This window comes from Hyla sarda, chromosome 1 (genome assembly GCF_029499605.1).
Source record: "Hyla sarda isolate aHylSar1 chromosome 1, aHylSar1.hap1, whole genome shotgun sequence".
Taxonomy (NCBI): domain Eukaryota; kingdom Metazoa; phylum Chordata; class Amphibia; order Anura; family Hylidae; genus Hyla; species Hyla sarda.
Genome location: NC_079189.1, coordinates 23,038,412 through 23,056,458, shown reverse-complemented (window position 1 = coordinate 23,056,458; position 18,047 = coordinate 23,038,412). Strand labels below are relative to the sequence as shown.

Below are 18,047 nucleotides of genomic sequence, written 5' to 3'. Positions count from 1 at the left end.
TGACTGAGCGGTTTAATTTACGATGTATTTATATATTTCGGAAATTTATGCACGCGGTGATACCATATATGTTTATTTTTATTTTTATTTACACTCTTTTTTTTTTATGGGAAAAGGGGGGTGATTCAAGCTTTTAATAGGGGAGGTGTTAAATGATCTTTATTCACTTTTTTTTTCACTTTTTTTTTCAGTGTTATAGCTCCCATAGGGACCTATAACACTGCACACACTGATCTTTATCATTGATCACTGGTTTCTCATAGGAAACCAGTGATCGATGATTCTGCCGCTTAACTGCTCATGCCTGGATCTCAGGCACTGAGCAGTCATTCGGCGATCGGACAGCGAGGAGGCAGGTAGGGACCCTCCCGCTGTTCTGTTCGGGATGCCGCTATTTTGCCGCGGCTATCCCGAACAGCCCACTGAGCTAGCCGGCAGATTTTACTTTCACTTTTAGTCGCGGGGCTCAGCTCTGAGCGCGCGCCTAAAGGGTTAATAGCGCGCGGCGCCGCGATCGTCGCTGCGCGCTATTAGCGGCGGGTCCCGGCTTCACTATGACGCTGGGCCCGCCGTGATATGATGCGGGGTTACCGTGTAACCCTGCGTTATATCACGGGAGCAGGACCAAGGACGTATCGGTATATCCTTGATCCTTAAGGGGTTAAATAGGAAGGTGATCAGGGATATAGGTAGCAGAGCTGAGAACCACACCCAGACGACACAGGTAAGCTCCAAAGCCGCTCCAGCCCAACTAGAGTAATTTAACTCTTTGTGTACAGCCAAAGCCAGACGTTGTTGAAGGTCCCAGAATCCTAGTCATTTCTGTCAAACAGCAGAAAGCCAGTGGCGGAGTGAAAGAGTAGATTGGGAGTGAGCAGAAAGACAGCGAGAGACTATCTGGGAGCTTCCCTTGGGCCCAAGGGGCCAAACCCCTTAAAAAAAGGGAAAACAAAAGTATCTGTCAAAGGACAAAAGAGTGTCCCAGGGTCCAGCAGCAAGAAGAAAGAATTGCTATAGATATGAGTCATCTGTAACATCGACTCAGTCAGTCTTGATGACAGAAAGTAGGAGATGTTCTCTGAAGCTCAGACAGAGGAGAAACCATGCAAGAAGTCCTCTGAAGCTGAAGAGAACATAAAGTTTAAAAGCAAAGATGCTGAGACAGAGAATTTCTCTAAAGCAGAGGATAAACCAGAAACTCTTTACACAGCAGGTAAAGACCATGGCACAACTGAAAGTGTGGGTGAAAAAAGGTCTGAAGAAGTCAAGAACTCTTAGCCTACAGATGAGCCTGTGAGGGTTAATGTCCCTGAGAGGTCTGGGTTTATCCCAGAAAATGCCAGAAGAAAGTCCGTAGGCACAAGACTTGGAGTAGAGTCTGTCTCAAGAAGATGAAGGACTTGGTGATGGAAGTGAGTGATGGTGTTTGAACCTTCTTCATAGGATGCAGCAAAGATGGCCAAAAGCCTTGTAATTGGTGGTTGATTAACCCCTTAAGGACTCAGCCCATTTTGGCCTTAAGGACTCAGACAATCTAATTTTTACGTTTTAATTTTTTCCTCCTCGCCTTCTAAAAATCATAACTCTTTTATATTTTCATCCACAGACTAGTATGAGGGCTTGTTTTTTACGCGACCTTGTCCTTTGTAATGACATAACTCATTATATCATAAAATGTATGGCGCAACCAAAAAACACTATTTTTGTGGGGAAATTAAAACGAAAAACGCAATTTTGCTCATTTTGGAAGGTTTCGTTTTCACGCCGTACAATTTATGGTAAAAATGACGTGTGTTCCTAATTCTGAGGGTCAATACAATTAAAATGATGCCCATTATTACGTACTTTTCTATTATTGTTGCGCTTAAAAAAAATCACAAACTTTTTAACCAAATTAGTACGTTTATAATCCCTTTATTTTGATATAAAATTAGCACTACCCGGCTGTAACTCAAAACCATCCATACTCAGGAAACAAAACAAAGGAAAAAATAATAATAATAAAAAAATTATATAAAATAATAGTAATAACAAATAAAAATAAATAAACAAAAACACATATCAACACAACAACTGGTCCGACTGCCATGACTATAATATGAGATAATATAAAACAATATAGATACAAAACCATATAGATACAAAATCACATCAATAGAAATAAATAAAATATAGTATATAAACATGAATATGTGCACCCTATTTACAGAAACCTACAAAATCAACAAAAAACCCTAGGAAAATCTCTACACTAGAAATGTGCCCTCACCTCCACCACCCCTCCTGCACATGGGTCAGAGTCCATACCGTTCCGCTACAGTTTACAGAGTCCTGTCCTTAACTAACCCATGTCAGGTCCCCCAAAAACACAAAAACACACCATCACCCATAAATACACCCTCCCACCTAGCACTCTACCCAACCAACTTATACACACACTTATACATACTAACTTACACACACTGAACCACAACCCACTTTAGGCCCAAGTTTGGTTGCCTGTAAGCCCTTCATGCCATATCAGCTTAAAACAAAATAAAAAGCTAGCGTGTGCATGCATTAGCCCACCACCAGGAAGAAGGATGGCAGACATGATACATCAAAAACATTTTAAACTCTTTTCCTAACTCCCCCTACAATTCTCCCTAATTCTATCTCTCCATTAAAACTAACCCTACTCTCACCCTATCTCTATCCCTATAACACTTCCCCTATCCAAAATAAAGGTACTCTACCCAAAAGATCTAGTACACATCAAAAGAAAACCCTCTCCAAAGGAGAGAAGCCCTACTGGTACCAACACTGCCATACTCCAAAGACCTGATCTTACCGAGGTCACCGGTGATATTCCTACAGACCTCCACCGTGCGTTCCACGTGTAGTACCTAACCACTAAGCTAACTAAGAATAAAGTGCCCCGGTCTCGGCCACCCAAGTTCCTAAATGCCTCATAAGCCCACTCCGTGTAGGTAAGGCTGGCAAGTTGACTCCAGCCGATGGAAGCGCCCACCCGGTTGTAGAACCCTATATTAAAAGGGCCAATGAAGCAGGAAGTGGCCCATGCTTTCCAGTGTGTCCCCGCACTCTTCACGGGGACATCCCCGGTCATCAGAGTTCCTGTACTTCAGGTTGTGCCTTACATATAGCTTCCCCTGAAAGCAACACCAGGCCAAGTCCCAAAACTTCTGTGGGATCCTTTTCATGTTTAAAAGGTACAACCCCACCCTCAGATCCCGACCTGGCAGTCCCTGAGCGCCAGAGGCTTCTGGAAGGGAGTCAACAGAACCCGTTTGTCAAGGAACTGCCTTGACTGGGTTCTGATCTCCCACAATCTCAGACCCCATCGACGTATCGCCTTCAGAGTCGGGGTAGCGTAAGCTGAATATCTCCATGGGGCGTAAGGAGGTCCTTCACTCGCCCTCCTCTCTCCCATTCCTGGAAGAAATGCCAAAACCATTCCCTGCAGGAGAGTATCCACGGAGGAGCCCTCTCTTTCCAGAAGTTTGCGCGATGTTAGCTTTCAGGAAGGTCAGCGTACGCTACTACCCTCTGGATGGCCTCCGGCTCCGCCAGACTCATCCCAACTCCCGCCAATGGTCCGCGACTCACCCGCCTAAGGAAGGGATCGATCGCGAACACATATAACAGCGGGCTCAAAGGACAACCCTGACGGACTACGGACCCCACTCCAAAAGAGTGGCCAGACCACCTGTTCAACAGTGGAAACTCTCTGCCCCTGCATGAAAGATCTTAAGCCAATTAACAAAAGTACTCGGTAAGTCATATCTCAGGAGGACGGACCAGAGGTACTCATGGTTCACCCGATCAAATGCTTTGGCCTGATCCAAGGACAGCAAGTACCCCTTCCAGAAACCCGCACTACTCCGCTCAACTGCCTCCCTGACACTAAGGACAGCACTTAAGGTGCTTCGGCCTGGAACAGTGCAGTCCTGGGCCTCCGAAATGAGCCGGGGTGCAAACTTCACCATCCGATTAAACAGTATCTTAGCCAGAAGCTTCCTGTCCGTATTGAGAATAGTGTTGAGCGGAATAGGCCATATTCAAATTTGCGATATTTTGCAAATATATGGACAAATATTCGTCATATATTCACTAAATTAGCATATTCGTAATATTCTCGTTTTTTTCACATATGTGTAAATTTGCATATGCGTAAATTCGCATATGTGAAAATTTATGAACTTTATAGCAAGTATACCAGTGTAACTTGATAGAAGCAGCAGAAGGGAGGGATCAATATTCACTAATATTCGCATATGCAAATATTCGCCCGGCGGTCTCACACAGTAGTATTAGAGCCTTCTTTAGACCACACAAGCTGGAAGCAGAGAGGGATGATTCGTAATTTCGCCCTGAATTCCATCTGAAGGAGGAGCTCAACCACTTTAGCGTGAGGTGGGCACGTATCTTCGCCCCTCCAAATCAGACGGACCACATTTCTGCGGTTATTGTCCTGCCCGATTGTCGTGAGGGACCAGACCACCTCCCTCTCGGAAAGCCTCCAAACCATGCCTCTCTATCCAGAAAGACAGGTCGACCTCACCCCTTCCCTCTACCTGGATCGACCTGTCGCCCCTGCATAGATCCTCCAGGAGGCGCTGTTGCAAGTGGCCCCCAGAGCCGGACAGAGACAGGGACCCCCTGAACCCCCAGCAGTGACATTGGCATAGCTCTTGGGAGCAGTCACCGCCCGGGGGGGGGGCAGCCGGACCAGACCCAGACCCAGAACCATGCTCAGAACCACCAAAAACACCATTCACATCACTACTCTCATCATCTTTATTTCCATCCATACTAGACTTCCCATTCATACCACTGCCACTCCAACCAACATTCACTCCACTGACACTCCCACCTACACTCCTCTCATCCACAACACTACCACACCCATCAATCTCACATCCTGCACTCTTGTCCATACTAATAGTTTCTGGGCTGGCTGGGACTTGTAGTACAGCTGGCTTCAATACAGTCTTTTTTGCAGTCTTAGCTGCTTCTGGGGTTGACGCCGATGGCTTCACCTCCATGGCTGTGGTTACTCCCTGAGTCAGGGGCTGCCCCAAAAGGTGCACCCCAGCTTCCACAATGCCAGCACCTGCTTTCCATGACTGTACGAGCTCTGCAGACGATTCTGGAGCCCTCACCCCCCCCCCCTTCCTCACCGAGGAGTGTCCCGCAGTGCCCGCAGAACACACTAAACTTGGAGGACCGCCCCCCGAGCGCACACATCCGATGCTCTCTGCCATCGGCACCCGGACACTCCACCCCCCTCACAGGGGAGTGCCCAGCAGTTTCGGTAATGCTCACAGCACTCGGGGAACTACCCCCCGAGCACATGGCAGTGTCACGATGCCGGCTGGCAGGTAGTGGATCCTCTGTGCCAGAGAGGGATTGGCGTGGACCGTGCTAGTGGACCGGTTCTAAGCCACTACTGGTTTTCACCAGAGCCCGCCGCAAAGCGGGATGGTCTTGCTGCGGCGGTAGTGACCAGGTCGTATCCACTAGCAACGGCTCACCTCTCTGGCTGCTGAAGATAGGCGCGGTACAAGGGAGTAGGCAGAAGCAAGGTCGGACGTAGCAGAAGGTCGGGGCAGGCAGCAAGGATCGTAGTCAGGGGCAACGGCAGAAGGTCTGGAAACACAGGCAAGGAACACACAAGGAACGCTTTCACTGGCACTAAGGCAACAAGATCCGGCGAGGGAGTGCAAGGGAGGAGACTAGATATAGCCAGGGAACAGGTGGGAACCAATTAAGCTAATTGGGCCAGGCACCAATCATTGGTGCACTGGCCCTTTAAGTCTCAGGGAGCTGGCGCGCGCGCGCCCTAGAGAGCGGAGCCGCGCGCGCCAGCACATGACTGCAGGAGACGGGAACGGGTAAGTGACCTGGGATGCGATTCGCGAGCGGGCGCGTCCCGCTGTGCGAATCGCATCCCCAACGGCCATGGCAGAGCAGCGCTCCCGGTCAGCGCTGACCGGGGAGCTGCAGGGAGAAGGACGCCGTGAGCGCTCCGGGGAGGAGCGGGGACCCGGAGCGCTAGGCGTAACAGGCAGAATAACTAACCTCACCACTGCCCACCATGAGCCCATCCTGCCCCTCCCTACCAGAAGGATGGGTGGGCTTCACATCTATTGCACCCACAGCCTTTACTGATGCCATGCTGTACCCCCCATGCTGGCTCCGTTCCACCACAGAAACAGGGTCTGGCAGTCTGGGGGGCCCAGCAGCCTGAACCAGCTTTGCAGCTGGCCCCGACTGCTGGAAAGGAACAAACATGTACTTCACTGATTCTTGTGTCTTTTGCTTTTTCCTCTTAACTGCCACATTTTCACAGAGATCATCACCAAAGGTGAAATTCTGGAGATGGGCTGGGGACTCCTGCATGACTATCGCCCTCAGCAATCCCCCAGCCTCGCTCTCCACATCATCATCCTCCTCGCTCTCACTTGAAGGAAGAGCCACCTGGGCCAGTTCAATATAGCTGTCCTGGGTGGTCTGGGTGTCACAGGGAGCAGCCACAGGTACAGTGTCTTCCTCCACCCTCTCTTCCTCCTTTTCCTCATCACCACCATCCTCACTTTCTTCACCGCCTCTTCTCTCCCCATCATCCACCTCCACCTTACCTGGGCATTTCGTGGCGGCAAACCGATCCTCGTTGATCAGCTTCTCCAGGAAGAGACTGCTCCCTTCAATAATTTCTGCCCTCCTCACCTTTAACTTCACAATTTCGCTTTTCAGCGCCGATATCCTTTTCTTTAATTCTGGATGGTTCTTTTTGGACCCTGTATTTGACAGATTCTAAGATACCCATAGATCCTCTCTGGCCATCCTCAGCTCCTTGTCGTACTCTGCAAACCTCACGGCCATGCGAGAGCAGTAGGTCGCGCTGGACTCTTTGGGCCCACTCTCAGCCCACAACTCAATACTTTTCCTCCTCGCCTTCTTTCCACCAGATCTCTTGAAGAACGAGGAGTGGAGGCCCGAGACTCCATGCAGGGAGGCTCTCCCAAGGAGCCTGCCATGCTCCTGGGAAAGACTGATGTAACACCTGCTGCTTTCTGCTTCTGGAAGTCTTGAGGAGCACACAAAGGGACACACCCGCTCGCTGCTCACACTGAACGGTTCTGGACTGCTGTGTTCACAGGAATTGCTCTCTGCTGACACCTCTGTCAGTTTCAGGAACTGTCCAGAGCAGCATAGGTTTGCTATGGGAATTTTCTCCTTCTCTGGACAGTTCCTGATATGGACATCAGGTGTCAGTAGAGAGCATTGTGGACAAGACCAAAAATGAAATTAAAAAAGAACATAATTCCCTCTGTAGCATACAGCTGCTGAAGAGCAGGAAGAGTAAAGATTTTTTAATAGACGTAATTTACAAATCTTCAGAAGATGTAGGACAGGCACAGCAATGCAGAGCACTGCCAGTGATATATATGCTGAATATTTTCAGAGGCCGTGGGTGGATCACTAAATCACAGTGATTGCTGAACTTTAGTTGGTGATGGTGCTATCTTATAGTGCTCATAACGCAGTGCAAATAACTGATAAGAAGAGGAAAGATGCACCCACCACATCCAATTGCAGAGAAAACTTCTTTATTCGTAGTGGTGTGACAGTTGTTTCACCCGCGGATGTGGGCTTCTTCAGACCCCACCTGTCAGTGACGTTGGCCCTGGTAAATACCCTAGAGCGAGGATGTCACGGGTCAGGTGTTACAGGTAATCAAGTGATCTAAAATATAGATTAAAACCAGTTACAGGCTATGCAAAATTGTTCATTCATAGGAAAATACCTAGATCTATCTTATCATTGAGCCCTGGGTTCCCCTGTGCCTCAGTTTTGAGTATCCGTAGAGCATCTTTGCTGAGTAGGGCTTTTTTTCTATTTATCCCCTCTTGTGCGGGTATTCTCTCAATACCAAGAAATTTTAATGTGCTCAGATTATTGCTGTGTGCATCTTTCATGTGTTACCCGTGGAGAACCTTTCCCAGATTTTAGGGAGTATATATGTTCACGAAAACAGGTATGCATCGGGCGTGTAGTACTGCCTACGTAAAAACGCCTGCAGTCACAGACCAAGGCATACACTACAAAGTTGATTCTGCAACACATGAAATCTTTAGCCTTTATTTTGGTGCCTCCTAATTTAAAGTATGTTCCACTACTAAGCTATGGGCACCAATTGAAATTGCCGCATTTATGGTTGCCCTTAGGGATTGCATCTTGTAGCCAATCCCATCTCTTTTTACTAGAATATTTGCTTCTCTTGAGTGAATCTCCCAGGTTAGGCACCCGTTTAAAGGCTATGATAGGTTTGTCCATGCTATACTTGGCTAGTATGGGATCTTTTTGTATTAGGCACCAATTTTTATAGATGACTTGTCTTATTGTATTGGCTATATGGCTGTACTTAAAGGGGTACGCCAGTGAAAACCTTTTTTCTTTTAAATCAACTGGTGGCAGAAAGTTAAACATGTTTGTAAATTACTTCTATTAAAAATGTTTAATCCTTTCTGTACTTATTAGCTGCTGAATACTACAAAGGAAATTCTTTTCTTTTTGGAATGCTCTCTGATGACATCACAAGCACAGTTATCTCTGCTGACGTTATTATAATAATAATAACACTGTATTTATTGTTGTCCTTAGTGGGATTTGAACCCAAGGCCCCAGCACTGCAAGGCAGCAGTGCTAACCACTGAGCCACCATGCTGCCCTTAACATACATCCGCTATGCATGGTTGCTAAAATGGACAGAGATGTCAGCAGAGAGCATTGTCCACGTGTTGTCATCAGTGTTCCAAAAAGAAAGGAATTTCCTCTGTAGCATTTAGCAGCTAATAAGTACTGGAAGGATTAAGATTTTTTAATAGAAGTAATTTACAAATATGTTCAACTTTCTGCCACCAGTTGATTTAAAAGAAAAAAGGTTTTCACCGGAGTACCTCTTTAAAGGTAAAGCAGAATACCATATTATATGATTATTTGTGTTTTTCACAGTTTTATGTTTATTTAGTAGTGTGTTTCTGTCTTGTTTTCCAGCTTTGTTGTAAGCAGTGTCTACAATTTTACGTGGATATCCTCTGACGATTAGGCGTCGGGTGAGATCTTTAGCCTGCTCGTCAAATGATTGAATGGTACTGTTAATTCTGCGCAGTCTAAGATACTGTCCGTATGGGACTGCTATCTTAGTGTGTGCAGGGTGATAACTTGCGTGGTGTAAAATGGAATTCCTGGCTTTCGGTTTTCTATAACCCTCTGTCTGTAAATTTCCATCCTGGACTCCTGGACTACCATTACATCTAGAAATTCCAATTGTTTGTCGCTAGTTTTTAGTGTACATTTCCCCAAAAGATCCCATACTAGCAAAGTATAGCATGGACAAACCTATCATAGCCTTTAAACGGGTGCCTAACCTGGGAGATTCACTCACGAGAAGCAAATATTCTAGTGAAAAGAGATGGGATTGGCTACAAGATGCAATCCTTAAGGGCAACCATAAATGCGGCAATTGCAATTGGTGCCCATAACTTAGTAGTGGAACATACTTTAAATCAGGAGGCACCAAAATAAAGGCTAAAGATTTCATGTGTTGCAGAACCAACTTTGTAGTGTATGCCTTGGTCTGTGACTGCAGGCCTTTTTACGTAGGCAGTACTACACGCCCAATGCATACCCGTTTTCGTGAACATATATACTCCCTAAAATCTGGGAAAGGTTCTCCACGGGCAATACATGAAAGATGCCCACAACAATAATCCAAGTGCATTCAAATTTCTTGGTATTGAGAGAATTCCCGCACAAGAGGGGATAAATAGAAAAAAAGCCCTACTCAGCAAAGATGCTCTACGGATACTCAAAACTGAGGCACAGGGGAATCCAGGGCTCAATTATAAGATATATCTAGGTATTTTCCTATGAATGAACAATTTTGCATTGCCTGTAACTGGTTTTAATCTATATATTTTAGATCACTTGATTACCTGTAACACCTGACCCGTGACATCCTCGCTCTAGGGTATTTACCAGGGCCGACGTCACTGACAGGTGGGGTCTGACGAAGCCCGCATGCGCGGGGGAAACAACTGTCACACCTGAGACGACTACAGTGTCGTGCACACTATCTCCCGCACTGGCTGCTAGGGTCTCGCGTGTAACCATACCGCTACGATTCAAGACGCTTTATCTGCAATTCGATGTAGTGAGTGCATCTTTCCTCTTCTTATCAGTAATTTACAAATCTGTTTAACTTTCTGGCACCGGTTTAAAAAAAAAAAAAAAAAAAAAAAAAAAAACGTTTTCCACCGGAGTACCCCTTTAAGGTAAGAATGAGAGGAGAATGTGCCAATGAAAGGGTGAAGTATGTTGTGGCTAAAGAAGTGACCCAAGTTTCCCAAAGCCTCCTGGAAAGTCTTCTTCAAGGAAAAGGAAAGGCAGTTGAACACTGCCTTTTGAAGATGAGTGGAAGGTGGTCTTAGGAGGAATATGTGACACTGAGACAGGGAAAGGGTGCTTTTTTTTAGCTGGGCTAGCTGTGAGGGAGAAGCACACACTCCTTGCAGTATGCAGTTTACAGTATGGAGGGTGACAAGTGTGGCAACAGAAGTGAAATACTCTTTTTCCAGTGCAAGGGACAGTTGGATGGGCCATGTGAGTACATACTGCAAAGTGTGAATAGTGAGTAAGGTTGCAGGAACATACAGTATGTGTTTTAAACTGGCAGAGATTGACCCACCAGTTGGCAGATAGGTACTGTATTGTATAGTCAGTGTCTAGACAGCCAAGGTTTTTATTTTGTTTACTGTGTTTTTATTTTGTATTCTGCAACCTGTGTAAATAAACCTGATAAGAAGCCAGTTTGCATGAAGAAGTTTAGTGAACTGAAAGAATGTCTTTTTGGCTGTGGTGGAGGACAGACCCAGAGTTAAAGGCTCAGCTGCTCAGCGTTTGGAACAAACTGTTCAGAAGGAGCCAACGCCGGGAGCTCATGATGTCATAGCTTCGCCCCCTCATGACGTCAAGGCCCACCCCCTCAATGCAAGTCTCCCCTCAATTCAGCATATTCCTTATTTATCGGGGTATACCACGCACCAGCCTATAACATGCACCCTCATTTTACCAAGGATATTTGGGTAAAAAAAGTTTTTTACGCAAACATCCTTGGTAAAATGAGGGTGCGTGTGTGTGCATGCGTATACCCCGATACACTGTTTCTGAACCCGCAGAAGCCCCCAGGAAAGGCAGGGGTAGAGAGGCCATCGCTGCCCACTTCTCTCCCCCTGCCTTTCCTGGGGTCTAGAGCCCTGCTGCCGCCGCTTCTCTCCCGCTGGCTATCTGCGCCGCTGCCCGTTCTCTCCCCCTGACTATTGGTGCCCCATTGCCGGCGCCGATAGCCAGGGGGAGAGAAGCGGCGCCGGCAATGGGGCAGCGGCGCCGATAGACAGGGGAAGAGAAGGGGCAGCGGCACCCAATGTCGGCGCCGGTGCCCCGTTGCCTCCTACATCCCCGGATTGTATAATTACCTGTTGCCGGCATCGGGTCCGCGCTGCTTCAGGCCTCCAGTGTGCGTCCCCTGCGTCGTTGCTATGCACTGCACGGCGCAATGACGAGTGACGTCATTTTGTCTCGCAGCGCATAGCAACGATGCAGGGGACGCACACCGGAGGCCTGAAGCAGCGCGGACCCGACCCCGGCAACAGGTCATTATATACAACTGGGGATGGGGGAGGCAACGGGGCAGCGGTGCCAGCAATGGGTGCCGCTGCCCCTTCTCTCCCCGTGTCTGTTGGAGCCGCTGCCCCATTGCCGGCACTGCTTCTCTTCCCCAGGCTATTGGCACCGGCAATGGGGCAGCGGCACCGATAGCCAGGGGGAGAGAACGGGCAGCGGCACCGATAGCCAGGGGGAGAGAAGGGCCGGCAGCAGGGCTCTAGACCCCAGGACAGGCAGGGGCAGAGAAGTCGGCAGTGACGGCAGGTCTCTGCACCTGCAAAGCCGCTGCAGTTCATTGATTTAAAGCGCCCGCTTTAAATCATTGAACTGCAGAGGCTTATCGGCGTATAACACGCAGGTAGACTTTAGGCTAAAAATTTTAGCCTAAAAAGTGTGTGTGTTATACGCCGATAAATAGGTATATATATATATATATATATATATATATATATATATATATAGACATACATATATACATAAATTATATATATATATATATATATATATATATATATATATATATTTATATTGGTTTCTTTTTTAATATCATATTCAGAAAATTATTTTCAGTTACTGTTCGTTAATGCCAAGTAATGTGTTGTTCATCTTCTAGCACCTAAGAAGAATTCATTTCAGAGATCCTCTTGGAGAAGACGTTCATTTTAATGAGAAAAGAGAATTGTCCTCATTCTATGCCCTCCTTAATTATGAAAGCATCAAAAATGGAGTAATCATCGCAAGAGTTGTTGGACATTTCAATGCATCAGCTCAGGAAGGGAATCAGCTGGTGTTAAATAATAACAAAATAGTTTGGAAAATTTCTGATGTAATTATTTTTTCATTTATATATATAAAACTCACTGGCGCTCATTTACTATTGCAAACCCAACATGTTTTGTCGGGTTGTGCGCCAGATTCTGTTGCATTGCGTGAGAAATTCAGTTTTGCACCAGATTTTGCACCAGAATTTGCGCCAGAATTGAAAAAACCCCGACTAACTCTCCATTTTGCTAAGAAAACCCGAAAAAGGGGTGTGACCACCAGAAAAGGGCCGTTATCTCCAAAAAGGGGCGTGTTCCTGACATTTTCACAAAAACACAACATATTTACTAAGGCTTCCACAGAAAATGTGGTGGATTTCAGCTGAGGAAAACCCCACAGATCAGAGCATGTGTAAAAAAAGCTAAATGTAGAGAAAGTGGAAAATGTAGGGAAACTTTAGCAAATACCGTGGAAAATAAATTGTAGGGAATTAAAGGGGTACTCCAGTGCTTAGAGATCTTATCCCCTATCCAAAGGATAGGGGATAAGATGCCTGATCACGGGGCTCCCACCGCTGGGGACCCATGTGATCTTGCACGCCGCACCCCGTTAAAATCAGTCCCCGAGCGTATTCGCTCCGGGCCTGATTACTGTCGATGAAGGGGCCGGAGCATTGTGAGATTACGGCCCCGCCCCCTCAATGCAAGCCTATGGGAGGGGGCTTGACAGCTGTCATGCCCCCTGCCATAGACTTGCATTGAGGGGGCAGGGCGAGGCGCACAGGGGTGGAGTCGTGACGTCACGATCTTCTGTTCACGTGGTCGGGAGCCAGAACCTCCAGCGCTGCCGGAAGTGGATACAGGTGGGTGCTGCATGCTATATTGCGGGGGTTCCCAGCGGCGGGACCCCTGCGATCAGACATCTTATCCCCTATCCTTTGGATAGGGGATAAGATGTCTAGGGGTGGAGTACCCCTTTAACCCCTTAACCACCAAGGACGTACAGGTACGTCCTTGGTCCTGCTCAGGTGATGTAACGCAGGGTTACACGGTAACCCTGCATCATATCACGGCGGGCCCGGCGTCATAGTGAAGCCAGAACCCGCCGCTAATAGCGCGCAGTGCCGATCGCGGCGCCGCGCACTCAGAGCTGAGCCAGCACGGCTAAAAGCGAAAGTGAAAGCTGCCGGTTAACTCAGTGGGCTGTTCGGGATAGCCACGGCGAAATCGCGGCATCCCGAACAGCTTACAGGACAGCGGGAGGGCCCCTACCTGCCTCCACGCTGTCCGATCGCCGAATGACTGCTCAGTGCCTGAGATCCAGGCATGAGCAGTCATGCGGCAGAATCATCAATCACTGGTTTCCTATGAGAAAGCAGTGATCAATGATAAAGATCAGTGTGTGCAGTGTTATAGGTCCCTATGGGAGCTATAACACTGCAAAAAAAAAGTGGAAAAAAAAAAGTGAATGAATATCATTTAACCCCTCCCCTATTAAAAGTTTGAATCACCCCCTTTTCCCATAAAAAAAAACACAGTGTAAATAAAAATAAAAATAAACATATATAGTATCACCACGTGCGGAAAAGTCCGAATTATAAAAATATATCATTAATTAAACCGCTCGGTCAATGGCGTGTGCGCAAAAAAATTCCAAATTCCAAAATAGTGCATTTTTGATCACTTTTTGTATCAATAAGTCCTATCAATGCAAATATGCTACCGTTAAAAACTTCAGATCATGGCGCAAAAAATTAGCCCTCACACCGCCCCATACACGGAAAAATAAAAAAGTTATAGGGGTCAGAAGATGACAATTTGAAATGTATTAATTTTCCTGCATGTAGTTATGATTTTTCCCAGAAGTACGACAAATCAAACCTATAGAAGTAGGGTATCATTTTAATCATATGGACCTACAGAATAAAGATAAGATGTCATTTTTACCGACAAATGTACTACATAGAAATGGAAGCCCCCAAAAGTTACAAAACAGCGTTTTTTTTTTCCAATTTTGTCGCACAATGATTTTTTTTTCCGTTTCACCGTAGATTTTTGGGAAAAATGACGGAATAGGAGGTCGGGATATGAGGTCGGGATAGGAGGTCAGGATACGAGGAAGGGAAATGAGGACAGGATATGAGGTTGAGATAGAAAGACAGGATAGGTGGTCGGGATAGGAGGTCAGGATATGAGGTTGAGATATGATGACGGGATATGAGGATGGGATATGGGGATGGGATATGAGAACAATATATGAGGACAGGATATGACGTTAAAAGCTTCCTCCTTTGTTGATTTTCCTCCCCAATTAGGATTAGTAAGGAAAAACCGGGCAACGCCAGGTACTCAGCTAGTCTTTTATAAATGAGTAATGGATATTCATTATGATTTGTATTTCAAAGATGACCTGAGATATGTTGTAGATTGATGCATCATAGCATTAACACCACTGATAGTGGCAAAAATCTCAACACATGGATTGTGTCATTGTCATGAGATATTTCACAGTATGGGCACAGTCACTTATTGAAGTTGATGTGTTAGGTGAATTAAAAAAAATAGTCAAGTGTAAGAATTGGAAAGACCTTAAAGAGGCACTGTAATTGCTAAAAACTTTTCATATATTGCAGGACTCATTATAATATGACATTTCACAATATACACCTGTTAATTTTTTTTCAATTTTCACCTGAAATTCAAGTTCAAAATAGCCACCACTAGGGGCCGCCTGTCTTTTAGCCAGACAGACTAGTCTAAATTTTACAGCATACTGGATACCGGCCGTAAAGCATACCGGTATCCAGTATAGGAGATTGTGTATGCAAAACTACAGATAAAGGATGTGTGGACATGCTGAGAGCTGTAGTTTTAAAACAGCTGGAGGCAACACTGCTCTAACACAGTTATTTACAAACATTGCAGCTTCAGTTGTTACTAAACTACAACTCCCAGCATGCTGAAATAGTCAAAGCTTTCTCAGACTCCTGAATGACAAAGAAGTTGATCAGACATTCAGGAGTCTGTGAAAGATGAATGACACACATAGTGACAGCTATGCTGATTAGCATCCAGCTTTACTAGGAGAAGATAAAACAGATAGAACATGTATTCATAAAAAAACTGTACTTTTATCTAAAAAATCCTTGCACTAATTTTATAAAGATCTATTCTTATATTTATAAATTTTATCCTGTGATGAATTCACCATAATGTCTTCTGATTACTGCAGGCAAGCTCCAAGTATCTTCCTCTGACACATGACACAGCATAAAACCAGAGAGGAAAGGGTTACCGAGTAGAGAGTACTGATTGGCTGACTGCACAGGCTTGCTCCTGTGAGGGAGACAGACAGACACGCCCCCTCCAGCCTGCACAATGAAAAAGTAACTCACCAGCAGATAAATGCTTACGTCTCTGGATATATACGTCCGAGACACATAAAAATGATATGCACATGATCAGGATTGGGTCCTGAGTAATATATTACTTTTTTTCTTTTTTTTTTTGCACTATGACAGGTACGCTTTAACCCCTTAAGGACCCAGGACATCAGGGGACGTCCTGGCACCCTGGGCTTTAACCACTTAAGGACTATGGACATACTCCTACGCCCCCGATTCCGAGTCCTTAAGGACCGAGGACGTAGGAGTACGTCCTGTCCATTCCCGGCCCCCCGCCGCTAGCCGGAGGGGAGCCGGTGCCCGATGGCTGCTGAAATCATTCAGCAGGCATCGCGGCATATCGCACAGGGGGGTCATTATGCCCCCCCATGTCGGCAATGGTGGCAGATCGCTGGACAATTCAGTCCAGCGATCTTCGTCGATTCCGGGTCAATCGGGTCTCCAGTGACCCGGTGACCCGGAATTACTGGCTGATCGGGGCCGTCAGAGACGGCCCCGAACAGCCATAGCCAGCAGGGGTGAGGTGGCACTGGTGCCACTTCACGACTGCCCTGATTCGTTGGCCGGTTTACCGGCTGACCAATCAAGTCACCTGCTGCGGGTGTCACTACCGCAACATGCTCCACCCCTCTTCCGGAGGACGTGAGCGGGTGCAGGACGTGCACCCTGGGAGCTGGGGACCCTGATCCACGGCGTCAATGTTGGGATCAGGGCCCCAGGAGCAGCGACGGCGGCAGAGAGGGACTGACCTGCAGCGGAGCAGCAGCAGGAGGTGAGTGACAGCCTCCTGCTGTTGCTTAGCAACAGCTCCCAGCATGCAAAAAGGGCATGCTGGGAGCTGTAGTTATGCAACAGCAGGAGGCAGACCACCACAACTCCCAGCATTCCCTTTTGGGCATGCTGGAACTTATAGTTTTGCAACAGCTGGAGGCACATTTTTTCTATGGAAAAGTGTACCTTCAGCGGTTGTATAACTACAACTCCCAGCTTGCACAATCAGCTAAAGTGCATGCTGGGAGTTGTAGTGGTGCATGTGCTGGTTGCATAACTACAACTCCCAGCATGCCCGTTGGCTGTCGGTGACTGCTGAGAGTTGTAGTTTTGCAACAGCTGAAGGCACACTGAGTTAAGTAGCAAACCAGTGTGCCTCCAGCTGTTGCATAACTACAATCCCCAGCATCCCCAGCCAAAGTAGTATGCCTCCAGCTGTTGCATAACTACAATACCCAGCATGCCCTTACACTGTCCGTACATGCTGGGGGTTGTAGCTTTTTCAACAGCTGAAGGCACACTGGTTGCAAAACACTGCAAAACAACCAGTGTGCCTCCAGCTGTTGCAAAACTACAACTCCCAGCATGCACTGATAGACTGTACATGCTGGGAGTTGTAGTTTTGCAACAGCTGGATGTTTCTCCCCCCCCCCCCCCCAATGTGAACGTATAGGGTACACTCACATGGGAGGAGGTTTACAGTAAGTATCCTGCTGCAAGTTTGAGCTGCAGCAAATTTTCTGCCGCAGCTCAAACTGCCAGCGAGAAACTACTGTGAACCCCCGCCCGTGTGATTGTACCCTAAAAACACTACACTAACACACAATAAAATAAAAAGTAAAAAACACTACATATACACAGCCCCCCTACACAGCCCCCCTCCCCTCCCCAATAAAAATGAAAAACGTCTGGTACGCCACTGTTTCCAAAACGGAGCCTCCAGATGTTGTAAAACAACTACTCCCAGTATTGCCAGATAGCCACTGACTGTCCAGGCATGCTGGGAGTTTTACAACAGCTGGAAGCACCCTGTTTGGGAATCACTGGTGTAGAATACCCCTATGTCCACCCCTATGCAAGTCCCTAATTTAGGCCTCAAATGCGCATGGCGCTCTCACTTTGGAGCCCTGTCGTATTTCAAGGCAACAGTTTAGGGTCACATATGGTGTATCGCCGTACTCGGGAGAAATTGTGTTACAAATTTTGGGGGGTATTTTCTGCTATTACCCTTTTTAAAAATGTAACATTTTTGGGAAAACAAGCATTTTAGGTAAAAAAAACAAAAAAAATTTGCAAAAGTCGTGAAACACCTGTGGGGTATAAAGGTTCACATTACCCCTTGTTACGTTCCCCGAGGGGTCTAGTTTCCAAAATGGTA

General features: G+C 46.6%; 1 protein-coding gene across 1 annotated transcript in view; it reads left to right on the top strand.

Moving 5' to 3' along the window:
• Window positions 1–1,071: 1,071 nt before the first annotated feature.
• The window catches only part of LOC130268945 (vomeronasal type-2 receptor 26-like), a 45,048-nt gene continuing 28,072 nt past the window's right edge, over window positions 1,072–18,047 (top strand). The window contains exons 1-3 of the mRNA XM_056518108.1: window positions 1,072–1,253; window positions 6,975–7,062; window positions 12,347–12,559. Of these exons, the coding sequence (XP_056374083.1) occupies window positions 1,072–1,253; window positions 6,975–7,062; window positions 12,347–12,559 (483 nt within the window). The remainder of the gene's footprint in view (window positions 1,254–6,974; window positions 7,063–12,346; window positions 12,560–18,047) is intronic.